This window comes from Crocuta crocuta, unplaced genomic scaffold, assembly GCF_008692635.1.
Source record: "Crocuta crocuta isolate KB4526 unplaced genomic scaffold, BGI_CrCroc_1.0 scaffold396, whole genome shotgun sequence".
Classification (NCBI taxonomy): domain Eukaryota; kingdom Metazoa; phylum Chordata; class Mammalia; order Carnivora; family Hyaenidae; genus Crocuta; species Crocuta crocuta.
Window position 1 is genome coordinate 2262517 of NW_027533259.1, and position 23595 is coordinate 2286111.

Here is a 23595-nt window from a genome sequence, read left to right on the forward strand (position 1 = left end):
CAATCTACTGTAACCAACATGAGCCTCTAAATGTATGACTATGACCTTGATATAGGTCCCTGCTTGTTATCCCTTCCATGCCTCACCGCTACATTCAGGAAGGAGACCACAGTCCTTGCTGTAGTTGACAAGGCCTTGCCTACTCTGCCCACTGCTGTGCTCACAGCTCATCAGGGCCAGTCTCCCTTGATGTTCTTTACTCTACCAGTACTGACATTCTTTCAGGCCTTTAATCTATCACTTTTCATTGTTGGTGTTGCCTAAATTCAAATTAGTTAACATACAGTGTTAACTCCTTCAGGAGTAGAACTCAGTGATTCATCATTTCTGTATGACACCCAGTGCTCATCCTAACAAGTGGCCTCCTTAATACCCATCACCCATTTAGTCCATCTGCCTCATCCACCTCCCCTGCAGCAACCCTCAGTTTGTTCTCTGTATTCACGAGTCTCTGATGGTTTGCCTCCGCTGTTTTTGTCTTATTTTTGTTTTCCTTCCCCTATGTTTATCTCTTTTGTTTCTTAAATTCCACATACAAGTGAAATCATGTGAATCTGTCTTTCTCTGACTGACATTTCTCTTAGCATAATACCCTCCAGTTCCATCCACATTGTTGCAAATGGCAAGATTTAATTCTTTTTGTCTGCCATATTACATTGTGTGTGTATGTGTGTGTGTGTGTATCACATCTTCTTTATCCATTCATCAGTGATTGGACATTTGGGCTCTTTCTCATAATTTGGCTATTGTAGATAGCACTGCTATAAACATGGGGTGCATGTGCCCCTTCAGATTAGCATTTTTGTATCCTTTGGATAAATTTCTGGGTCATAGGGTAGTTCTATCTACCAGTTTTTCCCCCACATAGGCTCCTTCTTACACATAGGTGCTTTGGCCCAAAATATTTTTTTCTCCTTTTCTTAGTATTTAAAAAATGTTTATTTTTGAGAGAGAGAGAGAGAGCAAGTGAGAGAGAGTGTGTCTGTGAGCAGGTGGAGGGCAGAAACAAAAAGAGACAGAGGATCCAAAGCTGGCTCTGTGCTGAGAGCAGAGAGCCCAATGTGGGTCTTGAACTCACAAACCATGAGATCATAACTTAAGCTGAAGTCAAACACTTAACAGCCACCCAGGCACCCCTCTCATCAGCATTATTTTTACCATACTAACTACTCATAGATCATAACTTCAGCCTTTTCTTCAGTTAAGGCTCCACTGTTCTTTTTTCCTTCTGATCCTTTATTTTCCTTTAAGGAATGCATCACTTTTATAACTCTGTCATTGATTGTAGTAATTGTTGTTGATATCTGTCTCTCTCACTGAAATGTAAGCTTTAGGGAGCAGGAATTGTATCTCTCTTGTTTACCAGTTTCCCCAGAACCTCAACACCATGCTTTGCACTTAATAGTTATTAATATTTGCCAAGTAAATGAATTAATTAATGTGTTTTGCTATACTATAATAGAAAGTATACTAGAGACAATTACATTTAAATATCATGCTGGATATTTACTTAAACTTTATTCTTAAAAAATAAGAATATTTTTTCTCAAAAATTTTGGCATTTAAAAATTAATTAAGTCATTCCTTTGGATCATGTGACTCCTAGACCCAAATCTCCCCATCATATTGATGTGATCTGGTCCTTACTGCTTCTTTGGCCTTGTCCCATTCTGTTCTTTCTTTCTCATGCTGCCCATCCCAAGCGTGGTCCTGCTTTAGGGCCTTCATATTAGTTGCGCGCTCTGGTGGGATTGTTCACATGGCGGGCTCTACTGTATTCATGAAGTTCCAGTTCCAATTTCGCTCTTCAAAAAAGTTTTCCCTGTCTCTTCAATCTAAAGGAAGCCACCTGCCCTAGTTACTCTCTACCACATCATCTTGTTTTATTTCCTCATAACATTTACTAGTGTCAAGAATTATGTTGTTTTTTTGTTGACTATTCAATCCCCAACACTAGACTGTAAACTCCATGAGGGCAAGCACTGTATTAGCTTTATTCACTGCTGTTATCTAATGCATCTAGCATTTTGGCACATAGGAGATGCTTGATATATATGACTGAGTGATTGAATGAATGTGTTAGTGATTGGGTATTCATTCATCCTTTCAATCTAGGGCAGTGCTGTACAAGAGAATTCTCTATGATGATGGAGTCTATGGATTAGTCAGTGTTCTCCAGAGAAAGAGAACCAATAGTATATATCTGTATCTATTTATCTATAGCTATATATCTAGTTATATATAAGAGGAGATTTATTATAGGAATTAGCTCATGTCATTATAAAGGCAGAGAAGTCCCACAATCTGTCATTTACAAGCTGGAGAACCAGGAAAGTCCATGGTATAATTCAGTCTAAGTTAGAAGGCCTAACAGTGTAAATCCTGAGCTGCATCCCAAAACTTGAAAATTATGGGCACAGATGTCTAAGGGCAGTAGAAGATAGATGTGTCAGCTGAAGCAGGAAGAGAGAGTGAGTTTTCCCTTCATTTTTTGTTCCTCTATTTTTTTTTATTCTATTAGGGCCCTCGATGGATTAAAATGATGCCCATCAACATCTACTTTGCTCAGTTTTCCAACTGAATTGCTAAATCTTCTGGTAACACTGTGACACACATTCTGAAATAATGTTTGACCAGGCATCTCCTGGTCCAGTCAAGTTGACACATAAAATTAACCATTGCAGACTATACATCTGTTCTGTCCAATATAGTAATTATTAGCCACAAGTAGTTATTGAATGCCTGAAATGTGCCTAGTGTACCTGAAAAGCTTAATTTTAAATTTTGCTTAATTTCAATTTGAAAATAGACACGTGTAGGTTAGGGTCTACCATAATGGACGATGCTGCTCAAGAGAACCTAATTTAGGATTGGGGACAAGGTCAGGAATGATCTTCTCAGAAGCAAACATGTGTAAATGTAGATGGGGCAGAGGAGTTGAAAGCATCCAGGTGAGGAGTGAGGTGGGGGAGGAAGGCTGGGGGTGTGCACTTAGGACACAAGAAATGGGAAGGACATTCCAGAGAGAGGAAAACAGATTACACAGATTCCTGGAAAGGGAGATTTTTAGTGTTGAGGATATTTTTCAGAAGTTTTATGATATAATGACCTTTTATTGACCCCTGGCTTCTCTCATCTTCATATTTAAATTTGGGATGCATTTTAAGTAACTGTTCTGGCAGGACATGAATATCAGAGCCAGTCTTTCCCCAGTGAAATTTCATTTCCTAAGCACCCCTTCCCCCCTTTTTTTTCTTTTGCTTAAGAGTCTCAACTTCTTCAGGCTGTACCTTGTCTTACAAGTAATAGGTTTTATAAGTTTACTTCTATGTAGGGAAAGGTTTCCTTTTATTTGGACTTTTATTACTATTTTAGAGCCTAAAAAGTTGGTTGACTCCCATTTGTCCACTTTCTCCATATATAGATATAATTTTATATACTTTCTGCTTGATTTTTACATAGTAAATAAGAGTAGAGATTTACTTTCTCATACATATCAAAATGTTTGCTACTTGGACTCAAAAGATCAGTGAAAGGCAGACAGTGAGTGAACTCTTGCAACTTTTAAATGTAATTCAACTTCTGTTTTGTATTTTATCTGGATTCATCCTCTCCCAATGATTTGAAAGTTGTGGATCTATTATATATACATAAATATATAATCTGTATATTTCCCATTGTGTTATGATTATTCAGATTCAATACTGGGCAATAATTTCTACTTATTAGCAAGAAAGGATTTATAGGCTAAGAATGCTTAAGTGTAATTTTTTTTGTAGAGTAATTGCCACTCAGAGCAGTTTTAATTAAAAAAGAATCTTACCCCATTTTAAATTCCCTTATCCACAGATTTACTCATTTTTCACCCCTGACACTACCTTTTATTTTTTGCAGATTTTTTTGATGTGAGCCAATTTTTCTTGAAAAGCATTTCAAGAAAATTGAAGACTTATAGATTCTGTGGACCAGACAAATATTCTTGAAGATGTTTAGTATGATTCACTAAGTAGAAATAATATCTAAGGCTTAGCACAAGAGCTGGGAAACAGGGAGTTTTGAATTGTAACCTACTTTGCCTCCAATATATTGTGAGACTTAAACTGCTCTACTAGGAAGATGCTAATTCCTTTTTATATTTGATATATATATTATTTTATTTTAGAGAGAGAGAATGAGAATGCATGAGTGGGGAAAAGGGGCAGAGGGAGAGAGAGAATCACAAGCAGGCTCCATGCTCAGCACAGAGCCCGATGCAGGGTTCCATCCCGCTACCCTGGGATCATGACCTGAGCTGAAGTCAAGAGTCTGACATTCAACTGACTGAGCCACCCAGGTGTCCCCAAAGATGCTAATATCTAATGTTCATGGTGATCCTATATAGATCTTGCATATTTTACTGATTTATTTTTAAGATTATTAAAATATATTAGTAATAGCTTGTTGAACTGGGTTTGGCCATGAAAGTATCAGAGATGTGTAAACTTGGGCCTCTATTATTTTAAGGGCACAGGTATTCATGCTTGTGAAAAGGACTGCTAAGTGGGGTATACCAGCATCTATCTTCCTTTCTCTTAAGCAACTCAACACCACTCATTATTTAAACAGTCTCTGTGCCTGTTAATGAACAACCATAGGGTTGAAGTCAGAGATTTGAGCCTGAGTAGTTAAGAGTATGAAAGTCACCAAAATGCACATAGCAAGGTAATGTTATATTAAAGTTAAGAAAGCATACAAAAAAAGGAAAAGATTGGAAAATAAACTCGGTTACATAAATTGAATGTTAAGAAAGCTCTGGTAAGAGATGCAAAAGAGAGTACTTCTTATTCAATAGAAAGAGGGGGAGCTCTGGGAATTGGTGACCTTCTGGGAATTAAGTGCCGGTTATGTCCTGGACCAGTTATCAGTGCTTTTACTAAAGACAATTTATTTAAAGCAGCAACCTTGGGAACAAACACGGTCAAATTTGATCCCAGGCTCCTCTTCTTACTGAGTGCCCTTGACAAATCACTTAACTTCTATGAATCTCAACTTTCTTTTCTAAAAAGTGAGAATAATTATATCTATTTCACAGGCTCATGTAAGAATTAAATGAAGTAATCTGATATTAATAAACATTAGTTCTTTTTCTTATCCTTCTAAGAACACCAACATGCATTCCTTAGAAGTGGTTTACAGTGGTTAAGTCCTGGGACTCTAGAATTAGACTGTTCAGGTCATAGCTTTCTCACCTATCAGCTGTGTGACTTTGGACAAGTTACTTGACCTCTCTGCGCTACATTTTCATAATATGTAAAATGAGGATATTAACAGTACTTTACCCATAAAGTTATTATGAGGATTAAAAGAGTTTAGTCTATGAAGTATTTGGGATGGTGCTCCCACACATGATAAATAAACATTTTAAAAGTGTTAGGTAAAAATGAGCAATAGTTCTGGATTCGTTCTAGAAGTGATTCATTTTGTGGTAGGTCATATTCACAACCCTGGACAGGAAGACATGGTAACAGTCATGCCGGCTGTGGGGTGAGCTTCTCGTAATTCTGTCCAGGACAACACTGCCTGCCGTGAACAGGTGGTGGTGGTAATCCTCCTTCTAGCTGAGGCTGTAGGTGGTTGCAGGGCAGTTTTGGGTGAGAGCCTTCAGAGCCAGCAGCCAGGTGGTCTTGCATCCAGCCTTTGTTACTGATACCGGGCAAATTAACATTTCTGACTATTTCTTCCCTTGTGAAATGGGGAGAATTTTTGCTTCTGGGGGTGGCGTGAGTATTAAAAGCAGCAATTTACCTACAAGCCCATATAGCCTGCACCCAGCACAGAGCTGCAGTGGTAACGATGATTACATCAAATATGCAGAGCAGTCAAGCCCTCCGGGATCAAAGGAAGAACACCAGAAGGCAGCCAGAAGTGGGCCCTTTCTGCCAGTCTGAACGCGGTTTGGATACGAGGAAGAAAAACAGTCTCTTCCTCTTGCAACCGAATGACTATTGAAGTCTCCCCTTGGACCCTGCCTTTCACGCCATCCCTCTCCCCCTAATAGGCAAAGGCACCATTCTTTCCAATTTTATAATCTACTCATTTCTGTACGTGCGGGTTTATCTGGGCTTGGTGGTAAGCCAAGGGTGGGTGGGAGAGGCATTAAAACCTGGCAACCCAGCTTCCCCATCTCTGGATGCCGCAGGGCTCCTGCTAGCCATCCTCGGTTAAAAAACGTGCTTTTTATTTCCCTACCCCGCAGTCTCCTGTGCAGCAGCTCATTACCACCCGCTTCAATCACCACTGCCAGCATCTCCCCAGAACGTTTTCCCCTTCCCCGATTTCAGGGACATTGGTCGTATACGACATTTAAAGGAAATAAACACTGATTTTAAAAATTACAACCTTCTCCGCCTGAAGAACCCAGCAGCAATGAATAACAGAACAGTCCAGCGAAGAGCGCCTGTCGGGGCTCAGCTCCGCCAGCCCTTCCTGCCACACAATTCCCCATGCCCGAGCAGCACAAATCACCATTTCCAGGCGCCACTCGAGGCTGCCAATTCCACTTTCGCTTAATCTCATTTAAAATCCGGCTACAGATGAGGCTCAGTCGCTGCGGCGAGGAGCCGGGCGGGGGACAGCGGGAGGGCCGGGAGGCCTGTATGGGAAGGGAGCGCAGGGGCCCCTAGCGATTCGGGGCCGCGGGCGGATCCCCAGAACAAGTGCAGGCCGCCCTGGCTCCGNCTTCCCGCCGGGGCTCCGCTCCCGAGTCCTCTCTGCTCCCGTCCGCCGCTTTCTCGCCTTCCCTGCGCGTGGCTCCTCCGTCCCGGCGCCTCCCAAACTGAATGAGCGAGCGGCGCTCCGGGCGCGGGGCGGCGGCGGCGGCATGGAGCGCAGTTGCTGGGCCCCGCGGACTTTCCTCCTGGCGCTGTTGCTGGGGGCGACGCTGAGGGCGCGCGCGGCGGTGGGCTATTACCCCCGCTTCTCGCCCTTCTTTTTCCTGTGCACCCACCACGGGGAGCTGGAAGGGGATGGGGAGCAGGGCGAGGTGCTCATTTCCCTGCATATTGCGGGCAACCCCACCTACTACGTACCGGGACAAGAATACCATGGTAGGTACCACGGCGGCTCCGCGCTCGCCGCCCGGCCCGGTGCGCCCGCGAGCGCAGCTTTCTATCCCTTTCCTTCTTCCAAGGGGCCGTTCGAGAGCCCAGAGAACCCTCCCCTCAACCTAGCGCTCTGTGAAGGCACAGAGAACAAAGTTAGTGAGGCTCGAATCGCGAGTTGGGATTTATTTGCCACACATCACACTCCCCTCACGCATCTGCTCATAATGAGCCGGTTCTTGTGGGAAACGCCTGAGGATTGGGGGTTGGCGTCGTTCCCCTTCACTCCGTCCTTGCAGCCGACGCGCTGAGTGGATCCGCGCGTCCTGTTTCCCTAACCCCAGTGCTTGGATTCCAGACCTTTGTCCTGCTCCCGGTTTCCCCTGAAGGGTGGCGTTGGGGCTGGCGCTGGGCTTGGCGGACGGGCTGGTGACAGATTGACGCGCCGCGGTCCCCGGCTGCCCCGCGCAGTCGCCTGGCCTCTGCGAAGTTCCCGCTGCTCTCCAGCCAGGGGTCTCTCATTTCATCCAGTGTCAAACAGCCCTCCTGAAATGGAGCGGCTTGCTTCCAGCTCTTTATTCTTTATAAGGTGTCCTTTAAAATGTGCGTAATAGATGGGTTTAAAAAATTCCTCTTACTTTTAACATGCTGCTTGTTTTTCAAGTGGTCTCTGGGTTGTGTGTCGATGACTTTGTCTTTTACCTAAACAGCTTTAATTTCCAGGTAAGGGCTGGAAGCCCCTTATAATTTAAAGATGTCTTTTAAAAGAGGATCATTATTATGGAGGCCTTCATCAAAATTAAACATTACTGAGGAAGTAAAATTTAGCTCCCAGAAATAGAATTTTGTATGGTGCTTGTAAGTTGACTGTTTTAAACTAGTAAGTCGTGTATGTAGGGGAAAAAAAAGATATTGGCCATTTTCTGTTATTTCCTCTGGCACTTCTGAGTATTTCACTTCCAAGGAGCTTCTAAGCCATAGCAGGCACTTACTTGATTAGAATTTCAAGGCTAAAATACTTATACTCAATCAAATAGAAACTATTGTGTAGTAATCTCATATTATAGTTTTGCTGTCTTGTAGGTTAACAGTTACTGACATAGCAGGAGATAATCCACCCAGCAGCTGGCGTTTCAGATAAACATACATAGAAGAATGAGGAGAGTCCTTAAGTTCCGTATTTTTTAAAAACACGCCTTCATATCTGCTTTAAAATGTTTTGTGTAAATAAATGCTTTCCGGAGATTTAAAAAGTGCTTTTACAACTTTCTTGTGGCATGGTGGTAGCCTTGTCTCTAAAACCAGGTGTCTTAATTCGGTGGAATTTTAGACTTTGGAAAATTAATTTTCTGTAACTAGTCCCCTCTTTAGTAAGGTGTTTTAGCTCATTCTCTTCCCAATAACGTTCTGGTGTTTTTTCTGAGGTCATGAGAATCTTTTAAGTGGAAAGACCAGCCAATATGATGGCAACCCATACCTAACCTAGAGACTGATTGAGCCTGTCACTTGGTTTGACCCTTAGCAAAGAGGCTTGGCTGTGATTAGTTCTAAGTGAGAGTGGTAGGTAAGTGAGCCAAAGCTGGGCTAAAAGGTAAAATTGCCAGGTTGTGATGGAAGGCCATGTGATAACAAAGCCTTGTTACTGTTTTTTTTTTCTTCTGTTTTCTGCATCCTTTGTAAGGTATCATTGTAGAAAACTTAAAAGTACTAAAATATGACATAGCATTTGCTTTTGCTATAAAGTTAGCAATTATAAGTCAGCCAAAGACTGACCATAATCACATCCCTAAGTCTGAAAAGGAACGAATGATATAGAGTAAGAATAAAGAGTAATTCTTTAAGTTTGACATTGTGGGGGAAGCCTTACACTCTACCTCTTTTCCGCCATCAGGAAAGATAGAGGAATTTTACTATGTAACTTCAAGAATATCAAATTATTATAAACTTTGAGAATTGTTCATGTCATATTTTTAATTTCTGTTACCTGTTTTATCAAATATTTAGATTCTGAAGCTGGCTGTAGCTGCAGGCCTGCAGTAAGAGTTTTTCCCTGTAAAATGTTCTACAGGTAGAAGAATTGTTTAGAAATGAAATGAGGCTTACATGTGTCTCTTTTTCTTTTAGACTTTTAAAAACTTAAAGTTAATTATATACCATCTTTAAGAATTGAACTAATAATAGGTAAACTTAACCTATTATACATTTTTAGTTGGCTCATTTGATGAGACCAAAATAGAAGGTCATTTAGCCAAAATTTTTAAAGCTCAGAAATCTGTAAAACCTTAGCTTGAGATCTTATTTCTAACCTTTATATCTTTAAAGGCAGCAATTATGTGCAGAAAAATCAGTCTTATCTATGATTTACCTTGGACTTCTCCTTTAGAGGAATGGTGTTTGCATACAGCTGATGGTTGTCACTTTTTACCTAAAAGAAGGGCGCCTAACACAGGACATGACTGTAGATCACAGTATGAGGTCAGCTGCCCTCCGAGACTTGAGCTGTGTGACAGAGCTCAGAATGTGAAATGGAAAGGCAAACGTCAGTCTAGCATAAAAGCGGTTCAGAATTGTGGGTCTCTGTATGTGTCATCGTTCTTTAAAGATTTTTTGAAAATCTTTTGAAAAACAAAAATATAATACTAAAGAATTTGAAGCTGGCTTGTCTACCAGTTGTCATCTATTTCCAACATTAAGTAGTTTGTCCATGTATTTGCAGTTTTGGCAACTCTGTAAATAGTGCCTGGTTATTTCTACTAGTTTTCATCTCCTTATTAAAGGGTGTCACTTGGTACCTCTCTTTTCATCATCTTGTATGTTTTGAATTCTGTTGTCTACGACTCTCTTGAGATGGCCTTGTTAGTCACAATGAACTATGGTGCCCTTGCATGAGTATACCACGTTCCAGAAGCTCAGCAAAAAGGGGTCCCGCATCCATCATGTTGAATTAGAAAGGTCTCAGGATCAGAAACTTCTTTCCCCCTAGAATTTATTGTTTTTGCACAAGTCCCAAAGTATGGTCAGTTTCTACAACGTGGTTTCCAGAATCAAACCTGAATTTTTTTTTTTTTTTTTTTTTACAATTTTTGATNGTCTAGTCAGTAGCCATTTCTCTTTCCCAGCCACGCCTGGCGATTCACTGCTCCCTCTCCTGTGGACCTGGGCAGTATTGTGAAACATGCAAAGGTTGAGTTGATGTCTGTACCTTTCCTTTCCCACCATAATCCGTCTTCCTCCTCCTCGACCTCAGGTATCTACCTATCCTTTTTTGTTTACAACTTCCTCCCCCAGCTGATTTGTAGTAAGGATGACTCATCAACATTGAATGGTCCCACAGTCTTAATTATAATGGTGGAAAGATGTTTTCTTTCTTTGTTTTGTTTTGAAGAATTTTAGAATCACAGAGCAGACAGATACTATATTTTGGGCTAGAAAGACTTTTAGAAATCCTTGAAGTCATGTAATAAGAACCCGCCTACTCACAAGATTGGCTTTACTTACTTACCCTCAGAGAGGAGAGGTCAGACATCAGAAAAAGCAACTATCAAAGCCAAGCATAAGTAAATGAGTCTGTGGAAAGTGCCTGAGCTTGAGTAAGACATTTTATCTGAATCCTGAAATAGACTAGAATCTCTGTTATTTAAGAAGGCATAAGGTGGGGCAAATGTTCCCTTACAGTGAAGAAATGTGCTAAAATACTGATTGGGGGGAAAACTTGTCTTAAGCAGAACTGAATTAGCAGTGGAGGATTTTTTTTTTTTTATATTTTTATTTATTTCTAGGAGAGAGAGAGAGAGAGAGAGAGTCAGCGTGAGCAGGGGAGGGTCAGAGAGAGAGAGGGAAACGCAGACTCTGAAACAGGCTCCAGGCTCTGAGCTGCCAGTCAGCACAGAGCCCGACGCGGGGCTTGAACCCACGAACCGCGAGATCATGACCTAAGCGAAAGTCGGACGCTTAACTGACTAAGCCACCCAGGCGCCCCTAGCAATGGAGGATTTTATTGTATTTTGTAAATCCAGGATCACTGATGGTGGTTCTTCCATGCAACATTTCCATTCTGTTATTTATTTAATCATATTGTGGGGTGATTGGGAAAATCAGTTTGTGCTAAAACTGAGCATTTACCTAAGAAAAGATATAATTGGAGAAAGTAGACCACTTTGTCATAACAGTCGACAATATTACTATTATAAATATATGTGTTCTGCAATCAACTGGTTGCTATTTAAAAATCACTGTTCAATGGCAGTGCAATATAATGGCCTTTCAAATATAGGAATGATATATATGTCAGACATAGTTTTTGGTAATACACTCCAGATTAAATTCCTTCAAGGGAATAATTTTATCATTTGAATTAAAGTAATATGATAGTGGTAATGTAACTGTGTTGTCGATCAGGTTTGTCATTATTTGTCCTTTACTTGTCTCAGATTCCAGAATCAGCATATTTAAACAGTTGGGGTCATTTGTTAAATGCAATTTATAAGTGAACTGGAGCTGTGTCCTATTTGTATGTGACTGTGAAAATTGACCATTTTAAAGCATTTTGCTCCACTTATATATTTCATCTCGCTCTGTGCAATTCATTTCAAACATATTTTACTGAAGTGGTTAAGATTGTTTCATAAATCATATAAATCTTACTTTAGTGTATTTCCACATGTAAGGTTAAAAAATCAAGACTTAAATCAAGTTGTAGGCTCATAATTGAAAACATCTCATTTAGGCAGATATTCTTTCTTCATTACCAGAAATTATTTAATTAGAGTATTTCCCTCCAAGTTTTGTGAATCTTTAAACTATAACTTGTATTTTCATTAAAAATACTAAAGAATAAAATAAAGTTGTATCATTATAATCATATATTTTTGATAGAACTGTCTTATTCCCATAATTTTTCTTTTCACCTTTAAAAAGTAGATAATATGTGATTTTAACAAGATTTTAAAGTCCATACTATTGACTTTCAAATTTTTTCATAAATTAGTTTCATTCAAAATAATTTATTTAAGAGCCATCTTATTTTTTTCCCTCCCTGGAATTGATCAGCTTTATAGAACAGCCTGGGAACCTTACATTATCAATTTATTTAGAATGTGTTGCATATTAAGCCATAATTGTTTTTCTAATTATTTCAAATGACACTTACTGTGCCTTTAATGTTCACAAATAGTTGCTGATGCATTGAACCCTTAGTATTTCAAATAGCTTTTACATTTGAAAAGCATAAATTGAGTAACCAGTACTTTTTGAACATTGGCACTTAAAAAAATTGTATATATTTTCACACAAAATATAAAGTTCTTAGAGAAATTTTAAGTTCTTTATGTAATATAGAAATAGCAAAACTGGATGGCCCTACACTCTGTCAGGAAGAGAAGGAAGGAGGAATGCATTCTGTTAGAATGTCAGGTTCACTATGAACAAAGAGAAATTATTTAGGCTTTGTTTGAGTAAAGACATAACACATATAAAAAGAGAAATTAATTTATATAAATATTTTTGTTTCAAGAAACATTTGGATGATTAATCCACCCCACACATTTTAGAATCATTTATTAAACAACCAAACTGTATAATATCATTCTTTTCAAGCTTAAGCAAAAGAGTATTAAAAACACATTTTCAGAAATTGGCATTGAATTTTCAAGTGTGAAGATATCATAATGACTGTCTAAACACAGGAATGGTGAATTTAAAAATACATATTCTTGGCTGTCAGGTAATACCCCATGAGGTGATCTCTGTTTGGTTTTAATTGTGTAGTTCAGAAAGTAGTTTTCGCCATGGTACCTGCTATGCCTCATCTCACTGAAGCCAGAGCTTCTAAAGGGTGGAATGCTGTGCCTACGGGTTAACCAATTATTGCTAAAATGTATGTTTTGCTAAAACTATACATATTTTTTTCCTTCTTTATTCAACCCCATGTAGGAAGCAATATAGCAGTGAGATGTGGGGTGTGCGGAAGGCTCAGTACAAAGGTACAGACGTTGCTTTGTGGCTAAAGGCAGCCCTCATCACTCAAAAAACAAAGTGAAGGTAATGAGATAGCTTTTGAATGCCACAAAGAGAGTTTTAGGAACTCTGACATTTCAAAGTAAACGCTGAAAACCAAGGTTATCTTTTGATACTAAATTATCTTTCCTGAGAAAAATAAAACGTTATTTGGAAAACAGAATAAATTAAATGTTATTGATTAAAGGATTCTTTCCAACTATATAACTCATGAGTGTTTGCCACCGATGTATGCTGGTGCCCACAATACTAAGTGACATGGAGGCGAGATCGTAGTTGACCAATCAGTGATGAGTATACATGTCAGAAGCCACTTTCACTGCCTTTCCTGCTTTGCCCACTCTCTCCCATCTGTATCTCACCTGTTCTCCCCATTGTTCCCTTTTCTTCCTCCTCCTACATTTTCTTATTGTCTTTCCTCTCTTTCTTCCTTCTACCACATCACAGGGACTTGCTTCTCCTCCCCTCTTCCTTCCCTTTTCCTGTGTTACACTTCTCCTCTTCTTTCTCTTTTTCCTACGCCCCTTCAGATTTTCTGTCACCATCTCTATTTTTTCTCTCCTTTGACTGATGAAAAACATCAGTACATTTATATGCATTATTTTTCTCATTGGATATTTGCAATCATAGAAATGGATGAGTAAGCTTTTTATATTATTCTCTGAAAAACTTAATGCTATTTTTCTGTGACATGCACTTGTCCTTTTAAAAAGTTATGAGTTAATTATTCCTAAAAGAAAAGTAGATGCTTCCTCCTACACTGTAAACTCTCTCAGAAGAGCTTTCAAACCTGTAGCTATTTATTTTTATTGTTTTTATTTCACTGTTTTAAAATTATTTTAAAGTAGTATTCACAGCCAGCTTGGAGCCCAACACAGTGAGAGCTTGAACTCAAAACCTTGAGATCAAGACCCAGGCTGAGATTAAGAGTCGGATGCCTAACCGATGGAGCCACCCAGGCACCCCCAAGGCCTGCTGTTTAATTTTGAATTGGCTGCTTTCCCCACTGTCACTTACTTGGTCAAACTGCAGATTCCAAAGTTTGTGCACAGAAACATACACAGGAGGAGTAGTTACAGAAATTAGAAAATGGCATACTGAATTAGCTTGAATCTAAAAGACAACTCGATTTGGAGATGTCTGAATGCTTGAGTGCATAGACTCTCTTCCAGTAAACTGATGAGGAACTCCGTCACTTCCAATCATCTCATTTACCTGCTGGTCTTTCTGCCAAGGCTCCTAACTGCAGTTGCCTGGGTATGAAATAATGATGCCATCTTACTGGTTTCTGGAGCTCCAAAGACAGGTCAAAAAGGGAATGGTGACCTTGGTTTAAAGCAAACACTAGAATGGGAATTAAGAAGGGAGATGTGTTGTTCTGGGGTTGAGTACCATAATCTTTCTTGAACAAGATCTGTTTTATTGTTCTGTGGAATGGTCTCTTCCAGCTCAAAACTTCAAAGATTCCTTGTCTGAGAGTTCAGTGTTATTAACACTAAAAAGAGCAGTCCAGGGAGCACACTCATGTATGTATTAGAGAGTTCAGCTTTGGCAGCAGAGAGAGCCAGTGTGTATCCTTTTTCTGCCATTTATTTGTCATGAGCCCTCAGCAATTCTCTGCCCTCCCCAAGTCTCAGTTTCCTCATTCTGAGGTATGAAATAATAATATTAATTTTCAGGGTTGCTATAATCAAATAAGGTTATGCATATAAAGTACCTGGCACATAGTAGGTGCTTATCAGATAGTAGCTATTATCATCTGCTACAGTCACCCAACATTAGATAAGAGTATTTGAAACATTGTATATATAGATAGGAGCCATTTACTCAGGCATGTTCATTTTATGCCTTGTTAATATGTGGTACATTTCAAGAGAAATTGCAAATTGAGTTATTGAGGAGAATCACAAAAGTGAAAAAAAAATCAACTCATCACCAAATATGTATGATCAGAAAGTGCTTCCCAGCCAAAATAAATATATGACTTGCCTAGAATTGAGAGTTACTTGGTGTGGTTCTAGTCCACCCAAAACTTTTATTAATTTATCCAGTTCCTAATTCATAACAACCAAATTTTGTATATTTAAGTGTAGTCTGGGAAAGATGCCAAGGTAAGTAAATATTGACATCAGTTTAATATATTTTGTCAAATCCTGTGATATTTATGTCTACAACCCCATGTAAAATAATTTTGAAATACAAAACTATTTCAGCCAAACTAGAACTGAGAGTAACTGGTTTTGATAGTGAATCCAGAGTTCACCAGGTCCTCAGGGACTGATTGAGGAAACTTAGATCCACAAGTGGTTAGGTGGTAAGTGGAAGGTCATTTCATTTATAATAAAAAAAAATACTTGTCAGGATAAAGGCTTTGGCTGTCCAGTGCATTCTGTCTGTCCATGGGAGCAAAGTTTTTATGGCTGGCAGATGGCTATTAGCAGGTTGTTTGGGAGCTTAGAGTTTGATGATCACAATGGCAGATTCCAGCCTCTAGGAAAGCTTCTCTAATCAATTCATATTGGCTGGGTAGGGTGACATCTTCTTCCCTAGACAGTATTGGAGGAGGACTCTCCTGTCCCTAGACTTCATAATGCCTCATTATGTCACACACACCCCGCTTGTTGTCTACATAGTCATTACTGAAACTCCCTTTCTTACTAACTGGTTTTGTTGAGAACAACTCTATGTCTAGTTAAAAATACCTCCAAGGCTCCCTTGCCGTAAAATTTAGTGAGATGACATGGAAGTCTGCTGGGTGGTATCTTTAGAAACATTATTGATAAAATTGATGAAGATGATTTTTTTAAAAAATGCAGCAAATACTTGCTTTTTTCTCTGCTCTTACCCATTTCTTCTAGCCAGGGTGTGGTACAGCCATCTTGTGACCTTGAGGATGATGGTCACATGGTAAGGATGGACTAGGAGTTTAGAAGTAGACTTAGTCTTTATTTGTACCTTTGAGCAGCTCTCCCAGCCCTGGAATACCTCTTATGAATTTTTTGTATCTTAAGAAAACTTAACCAGTTTCCTGTTATATGCAGGTGAATATAGTCCTAATTATTTCTTGTGAAGGTCCAGATGACCCAGTTTACATTATCTGTAAGGTCAGTCACAATTCTTGTATCAAGCTCTGAATTGCCCTCGTCCTCCTGTAGAATTGTTTGTGGCCACTGTGATGGAAGTAGGACGTTTTCTAAGACACTTCTGATAATACTTCTTAAAAATACCCCTTAAGGTGTGCTACTTCAGCAAGTAGCAAAAATAGTGCATTTCATGTTGACTTTTTAGTAATGCGTTGAGAAAGTAACCTGTCCCTGACCTCCAATTTCTACAGTTTCTTATAAATGACAGTTTATGCTAGTTTCCTTCACCAAACTTTGTTTCCTGATGATCCTTTCTCCCTAAAATGCAGCATCACCATATATAAATCCTGTTGATGTTTCAAATACTTAAATGTGTGACATGGTTGTGAATGTGAGCTCTGCCCCAACATTAACCTTGTTTGTTATGTCTGGCTCAGCCTCTAGGACTAAATCCAACATTGTCATTTCTCTGGCTTGCTACATATTGACAGAGGAAACAGGCATCTCATCCTTACCTTCAGGAACATGTAATCTTTTTGTTTAGGCCACCTTTGTTATGAATGTTGAAATATCCTATGATCATAGTTCCAGTTCTTTTCTTATTTCCTTTTCTCATATAAACACTTCCTGCATTCTCATACTGCAAAAAAAAAAAAAAAAAAAAAAAAAAAAAAGTTCTATTTCCTGTGTTTGTGATGGAGGAATATACAGAACTTAGTGGGTTTCAGTCTCTTTTAAAAAAAGTAGGTTCACATTTCCATTCCAAGCACTGATACTATCAAAAAATATAAAAGGCAGCTCTCAAGGGCTTAGAAATAAGTTAATAGCAACAATATTAATAGCAAACGCTAAAGGAGCACTTAGTGTATGCTAGGCATGTAATATCATGTAATTTTCACATCAACTTTATGAGTTAGGTACTGTTATTCTCCTTTTATGGACATAGAAACTGAGTCACAGAGAGATAAGTGTTTTTCCCAAGATTTCAAAGCTGCTAGGCAAAGTGTTTTGTCTGTCTTGTTCCAGAATTCATGCTTCTAACTGGTGTGCATTTATTTATAGGTAAGATACTTATTTTAGGAAAGGGATTATAATACAAAATAGTAAGAGACATTTTAAGAAAGAAAAAACAATGAACAGTAAAAACTAATTTTGTTATTTAAAATAAAGATTGATGGGCACCTGGGTGGCTCAGTCAGTTAAGCTCAGGTCTGCTCTTGATTTTGGCTCAGGTAATGACCTCATGGTTTGTGAGATTGAGCCTCGAGTCAGGCTATGTGCTGACAGTGTGGAGCCTGCTTCGGATTTTCTCTCCCTCTGTTTCTATGCTCCTCCCCTGCTTGCGCTCTCTCTCTCTCTCTCTCTCAAATAAATAAATAAATAAATTAAAAAAAAAAGATTGAAAACCTAAAGCAGAAAGATGATATCTATGCCAAACAAGGTCAGAATTTCAGTCCTAAACATTCATTGTCTAAGACATTATCTTCCAGATAAAGCAGAAAGTAAAGATATCACTTAGTATACTGTTGACCTGAAAGAATTAACATGCCTTCAAAGTATGATGACAAAAATATATAAATGTGATTTGCAAATTTTGTTCAAATGTACTTTTAACATTTTGATGAATGTAATTTTTAATAGGTTTTTTAAGTAAACACCAACTTTGTTCTCTGACTCACTAATAGAACTGAAGTAGAACTGGAATACAAGAGGAGAATTCTAAACTTGGGCAGAGAGACATTTCAAAAACTTTTTATTGAAGTTCATGTATTTGTAATATATTTCTTTCTTCAGGAAATTCCTTTATGTGTTATCAGTGTGCAGGGATGGCCTGGGAAGTTGAGTGATGTGGCACTCCTTGAGCCCTTGTGACAACCCAGAGCTCTAACCTGGGTGTCTAACCTGCTCACTAGTCCAATGTCTGCGTACATGGTTGATAGTAACACCAATGGCATAATGTTTGTTTTGCACTTGGCTTTGTAGAATTATTTTTCATTCATGGATCCGGTCTTTAAAATCCACTTTCTGTTGTGCTCATTTGAACAAGAAAAAAAGAGCAACTGCCAAGGATCATCTCTGCCCTTGCTCTCAAATAATTCACCTCCTTTTACAGAGGGCAAAGGTCAGCCTTAGGCTTTGTGGCAACCAGGCGAGTGTGACACATGAGGGATTGTAAGACCATCAGTGTCTAATGCCTAGAAGCTGCCTTTGCCTCGTACTTATATTAGTAATACAAATATGTCCTCATTTGTTACTGTCATCATAGTTTATCCCAAAGTTTGCCTTCAGATCTAAACTGAGATCCAATGACCCCTGGTGGAAACTAAATCAGAGGGAACCCATGGAGGTTCTCAGAGGGCCTGAAGGGAGGCTTGTGCTTTCACTAAGAGAGAAGCATTTGCCTCATTGGACTTTCACAAAAGGACAGTATCTTTATAAAGATATTATCCGAAAGTGTAGAGAAGGTCCACATATACCCATTTCCTTTCCTCAGGTGAGACAAACCAGATCCTTTCTCCCGTTAGCCTTCCCTGGTGAGCTGTGTCAAGTTGTAGGTCGAGTGGGCAAATCTGTGAGCCTCAAGTGTGGGGTAGGAAGCCAGAAGACTGCTTCCCCTGGTGATCTGCCCTGGTGCGGCTTTAAACCTTTGAGAATATTTCTTTCGAACAAATGGTTTGTGTCAGCCTCTTAACAGAAATTGTGAGGCAGGCAGTTCAATTCCAAATAAATTGTGAAATATTTTAAACATATAGAAAACTACAATCAATGAAAATTCAAAATTGGTATCCCTAATGAGTACCCAATGGATACCTGTCTATATTCACTGAAGTAAAATGTAAATGCTCTGGAGATCAAGATCTTCACAATTATTAAAATAATACTCACTGATGTGACCTGAATGGCTGAATGACTTGTCTAAACAAGTTTGTCCTGTCCCTGCTATATCAGTTGTTCTGAAGCATTTCCACAAAATAATGAAAACCATGGAAGCCCCGCAGAATAGAAGAAGAATAGGAAATCTTGAATGAGGTACATGCTTGGTTGTTGTCCTGATAAAACAGCCATAAAAAAAATCCACTACTTGGTTAAAGACAAATAAATATTTCCAATGAATAAAAAGAATGTTTCTCCTTAGAAATGTTTGTCAGTAAAGGAAACATTTACAATCAGAATTTCAGGATGGTTATTAGAATATTATGCCAATATAATAATGTCCTTTAAACCTTCATTTTTATGAGCCCAAATGTTCATCAACTGATGAATGGATGAAGAAGATGTGGTATGTATATACAACAGAATATTACTCGGCGATCAGAAAAAAGGAAATCTTTCCATTTGCAACCATGTGGATGGAACTAGAGTCTATTATGCTCAGTGAAATAGTCAGAGAAAGACAAATATATGATTTCAATCATATACAGAATTTAAGAAACATAACAGATGAACATAGGGGAAGGGAAGGAAAAATAAGATGAAAACAGAGAGGGAGACAAACCATAAGAGACTCTTAAATACAGAGAACAAACTGAGGCTTGGTGGCAGGTGTTGGTTGGGCGAAAGGGCTAAATAGACGATGGACATTAAGGAGAGCACTTGTTGGGATGAGCAATGGGTGTTATATGTAAGTGATGAACCACTTAATTCTATTCCTGAAATCATTATTACACTGTATGCTAACTAACTTAGATTTAAATAAAGAAGAAAAACCTTCATTTTTACTTATGTTGAAAAATGGACCTGACTTGAAAATTTATGAGTTTTATTGGCTACCACAGAGTTTGGAAAATGGTGGGTGTACCAGGGTATTCTGGTTGCCAGATGTAGAAACTGGCTCTGGCTAACCTGGGCTAAAGGAATTTATTAATGGAAAGTGGGTTAAGTTGCAGAATGGAAGGAAAATCCAAATGTTAGAAATGGTCAATTGCTAAAGGAATCAAGGTGGTAAAGAGACTATTATTTCCCGGCTTTTTTCTTTACTTTTTTTTTTCTTTCTTATTTTGAGGCTCTTTTGGCCCCACAGTTAGGATGAATCCTCTTCAAGCACTCTCCTTTCTTGTGTCATTGAATTCTAATTCTGGGACCACAAATCTCACTGGCTTACCTGGGGTATGGCCATCACATTTGGATGGCTGTTGGGTGGGAGTGATAACTTTCCAGAGGAAAATTGAGGTGCTGTTACCCCAAAGAAGAGGGAGAGGGCATAGGACAGACACAACAACAGATAGCTGCCACAGTGTTGAGCATATACATTTAAGAACAAAAGATGTGAAATGACCTCAGGGTTTGTAAATGTGATGTTAATAACACAGGCCACGTGGAGAAGCAGTTTTCCCTGAGGTGCTGTAGCATCCTTCATCAGATGTGAAAAGTGTAGTGATTTTTGTGGAGGAAGAGAGGTAGCTCTAGCCTAAAAGTGACTTGTCATGCTTTTGTAGCTTTGCGAACATGTCTGGTTCTCTTCTGGAAGCCTCACAGTGAGGTAGAGACTACCTACTCTTGTACAAGAAGCCCAGCTTCTCTGGGATGTGTATGCCCCTCTTCACTTCATACCCCCCAGGTGTCTTAACATTCTGTGAGTGACCTGCAAGGGAGTATTGGAGGTAAGTTAATGAGTGCATGCCTCTCCTTTCATGCATCAGTATAGGTAAACCATCCCTGTATTCATGGAGAACCTGTCAGAATGCTTCTCTCTGTTCTCCGCTTGCCAGTACCAAAGCACCACTTATCACAGTTGATCACACACTTTTGTCGTTTGGCCACTGGGATTTCACCTTCTAGTTTCTCCTTATCTCCCTGGCTGCCCCTTCTCATCCTTTGTTGTGTCTTCCTCTCCTCCCTGAGACTCCGTCATACTAGGGTCTCAGGGTTCTGTTCTTTACCCTTTTCTCTTTTTCATCTGCCCTGTCTCCCTAAGGATACCATTCTGATGCTTTAGGGGCCATGTATATGCTAGTGATTCCCACATGACTCTCTGAACTCCTGTGTTTTACTCCCTGTTCTTCAGGTACTCCTAATGCTGCCACCCACAACATAGCTCCTCCTCAAGTCTTTTCAAGTCCATTATTGCTGAGGTCTTACAGCCATTTAGTCCCCAAACCTTCTTTCTCTACATCCCCCTCTGATCCATCCATGAATCCTGTTGGCTTTGCACTAAAACAACACTCAAAAACTGCCATGGTGAACACCTCTCACCTGGATTATGGCAGGCTCCTAATCTTCATGCTTATCTTAAAAGAGCAGCCAGAGTGATCCAGCTGAAAACCAAGATCATGTCATTCCTCCGCTCCATAACTGCGGCAACTGGAGTTATGTGTATGGCAAGTTGCCTGAACAGCTGTGGTTTGCTTGTTACCAGTGTCCCATCAGCTTAGCATTTTCACCAACAAAGATACCTTCTTTCGAATGGTAAATCCTATCATAATTCTATCCATCCTTTTTGTTGCTCCCTATGATTCTCTGAGAAAAAGAAAGTCCCTGGCCTGGCCTGGCTCCTCTTGTTACTTCTCAGACTTCATATATTACTCTTCCACTGAAACCGTTAAACCCTCTTTTTTGTTCTTGAAACACATATTGACTCAGTCTCCTCTCAGAACCTTTGTACTTGCTCTTCCCCTGTCTAGCTTGCTGTTCCCCGGATAGCTCCTTGCTTCCTCCCTTCCTGATTCAGGTCCATATTCAAATATTACCTTCCCAATGAGAACTTTTCTCACAGGGCCTCTTTTCTCCCTGGTACTCCATATCCCCCGAACTGCTTTGTTTTTCTTCATAGCTACTTTCATCATCTAACATTTTGTTCTTTACCTTGTTTGCTTGCTGCATGCCATCAGCATAATGCCTTTAAGCTGCAGCAAGATAGGGATTTTTGCTGGTTTAGTTTACTGTGCCTAGAATGGTGTTTGGCACCTAGCAGGCACTTTATACATTTTGATTTAATGAATCGGTGAGCAAATATAGCCCTTGGGAACCCTGTCTAATCTCATTTATAGTTAAAACTATCTTAGGAAAGTGGTAATTCTAAAATAATTAAGGCAATTGAGAGGATTATTTATAAAGGATTTGTGAGTACAGTTTCTAAATTTTGGTCTTTTGAGTCCATGATAACAATGTTTAAGAAATCTGAAAAACATGTCTCTACTTTCCCACCCTCCAAACTTACAAAATTCTCATGACTTTTGTGAGACCACGCAATGCTATTTATAGGAGTCTGTTGGACTGGCTTTCCTTTAACTATATGTTAGCATATCCAAAAAAGTTCTCATAGCAATTAGTGACTACAATTATTAATAGAAACTATAATAGACTTTAGGCTCTTATTCCCAGAAGCTCTTCTCTGCTGCACCATAAATAAATTTGAAGCAATTTTGATGAATGGGTAGCTAGTTTGTATTTAAATTTTCATTTGAATGAGAATAAATAATGGGAAGAACAGAGACCAAAATAGCTTGGCTCTGTACTCAACAGATAGGCAATAACCTTATAGAAAAAAACATACAAAAAAACTTCAAAGTTTTCAAGAGATTTAATCTTGTAAGAGAAATCTATTTGGGCAGTGATGACTACCAAGGGAACAGCAGCTCAGAATTCTGGATCTTCATTTATTGAGATCCTCTAAGTCGAGTGGATCACTTATTTATTGAGATCCTCTAAGTTGAGTGGATCAGAGGGTCCAAGCTTATAGTTGTCAAGTGCATGTTTTCAGTTGTTGATCATGAGAATTGTATTATGGGGAAGATTTAAAAAACAATTCCCAGTCTATTCCTAACATATTTGGATATCTAAATTTATGAGCCTTTGAAATCAGAGGAGACTTATGTCTTAGGGAGTTGTGCTGATGCATGGCATAGAAGCTCAGGAGACCAAGTTCATTGCAGGACTTTGCATTTTCAAGCTATGTGGCCTTGAGCATCTGACCTTGCCTCTCTGTGTCTCAGTTTTCTCTTTTGAAAAATAGCAGTGATGATGGTACCTATCACATAGGTTTGTTGCCAAACTTCAGTGAGATAGTACATTTAAAGAGCAACACAGGGGCCCCTGGGTGGCTCACTTGGTTGAGTGTCCTGCTCTTGATTTCGCCTCAGGTCATGCTTTTATAGTTTGTGAGATTTAGCTTCATGTCAGGCTCTGTGCTGATAGTGTGGAGCCTGTTTAGGATTCTCCCTCTCTCTCTCTCTCTCTCTCTCTCTCTCCCTCTCTCCAGCTGCCCCTCCCCAGCTTGCACTCTCTCTCAAAATAATTAAACATTAAAAAAAGAACAACACAATGTCTAGTACAGACAATAATACTACTTTCTGATATACTTTCTGATTTTTCCCCCTGTGAGTAAATAGATCTATATTTATAATAATAGGATTTATATATTTTTTCTCTTCTCTTAACATTATGTGATCAATATATTGGCATTTTTCCAAAAACATAGT

At 39.2% G+C, this 23595-nt stretch overlaps 1 protein-coding gene across 2 annotated transcripts in view; it reads left to right on the top strand.

The window, feature by feature from the left end:
* Nucleotides 1-6859: 6859 nt before the first annotated feature.
* RELN (reelin) overlaps nucleotides 6860-23595 on the top strand; it is a 527959-nt gene continuing 511223 nt past the window's right edge. For both annotated transcript variants that reach the window (XM_077746923.1, XM_077746922.1), the window contains exon 1: nucleotides 6860-7085. In XM_077746923.1, the coding sequence (XP_077603049.1) occupies nucleotides 6860-7085 (226 nt within the window). The remainder of the gene's footprint in view (nucleotides 7086-23595) is intronic.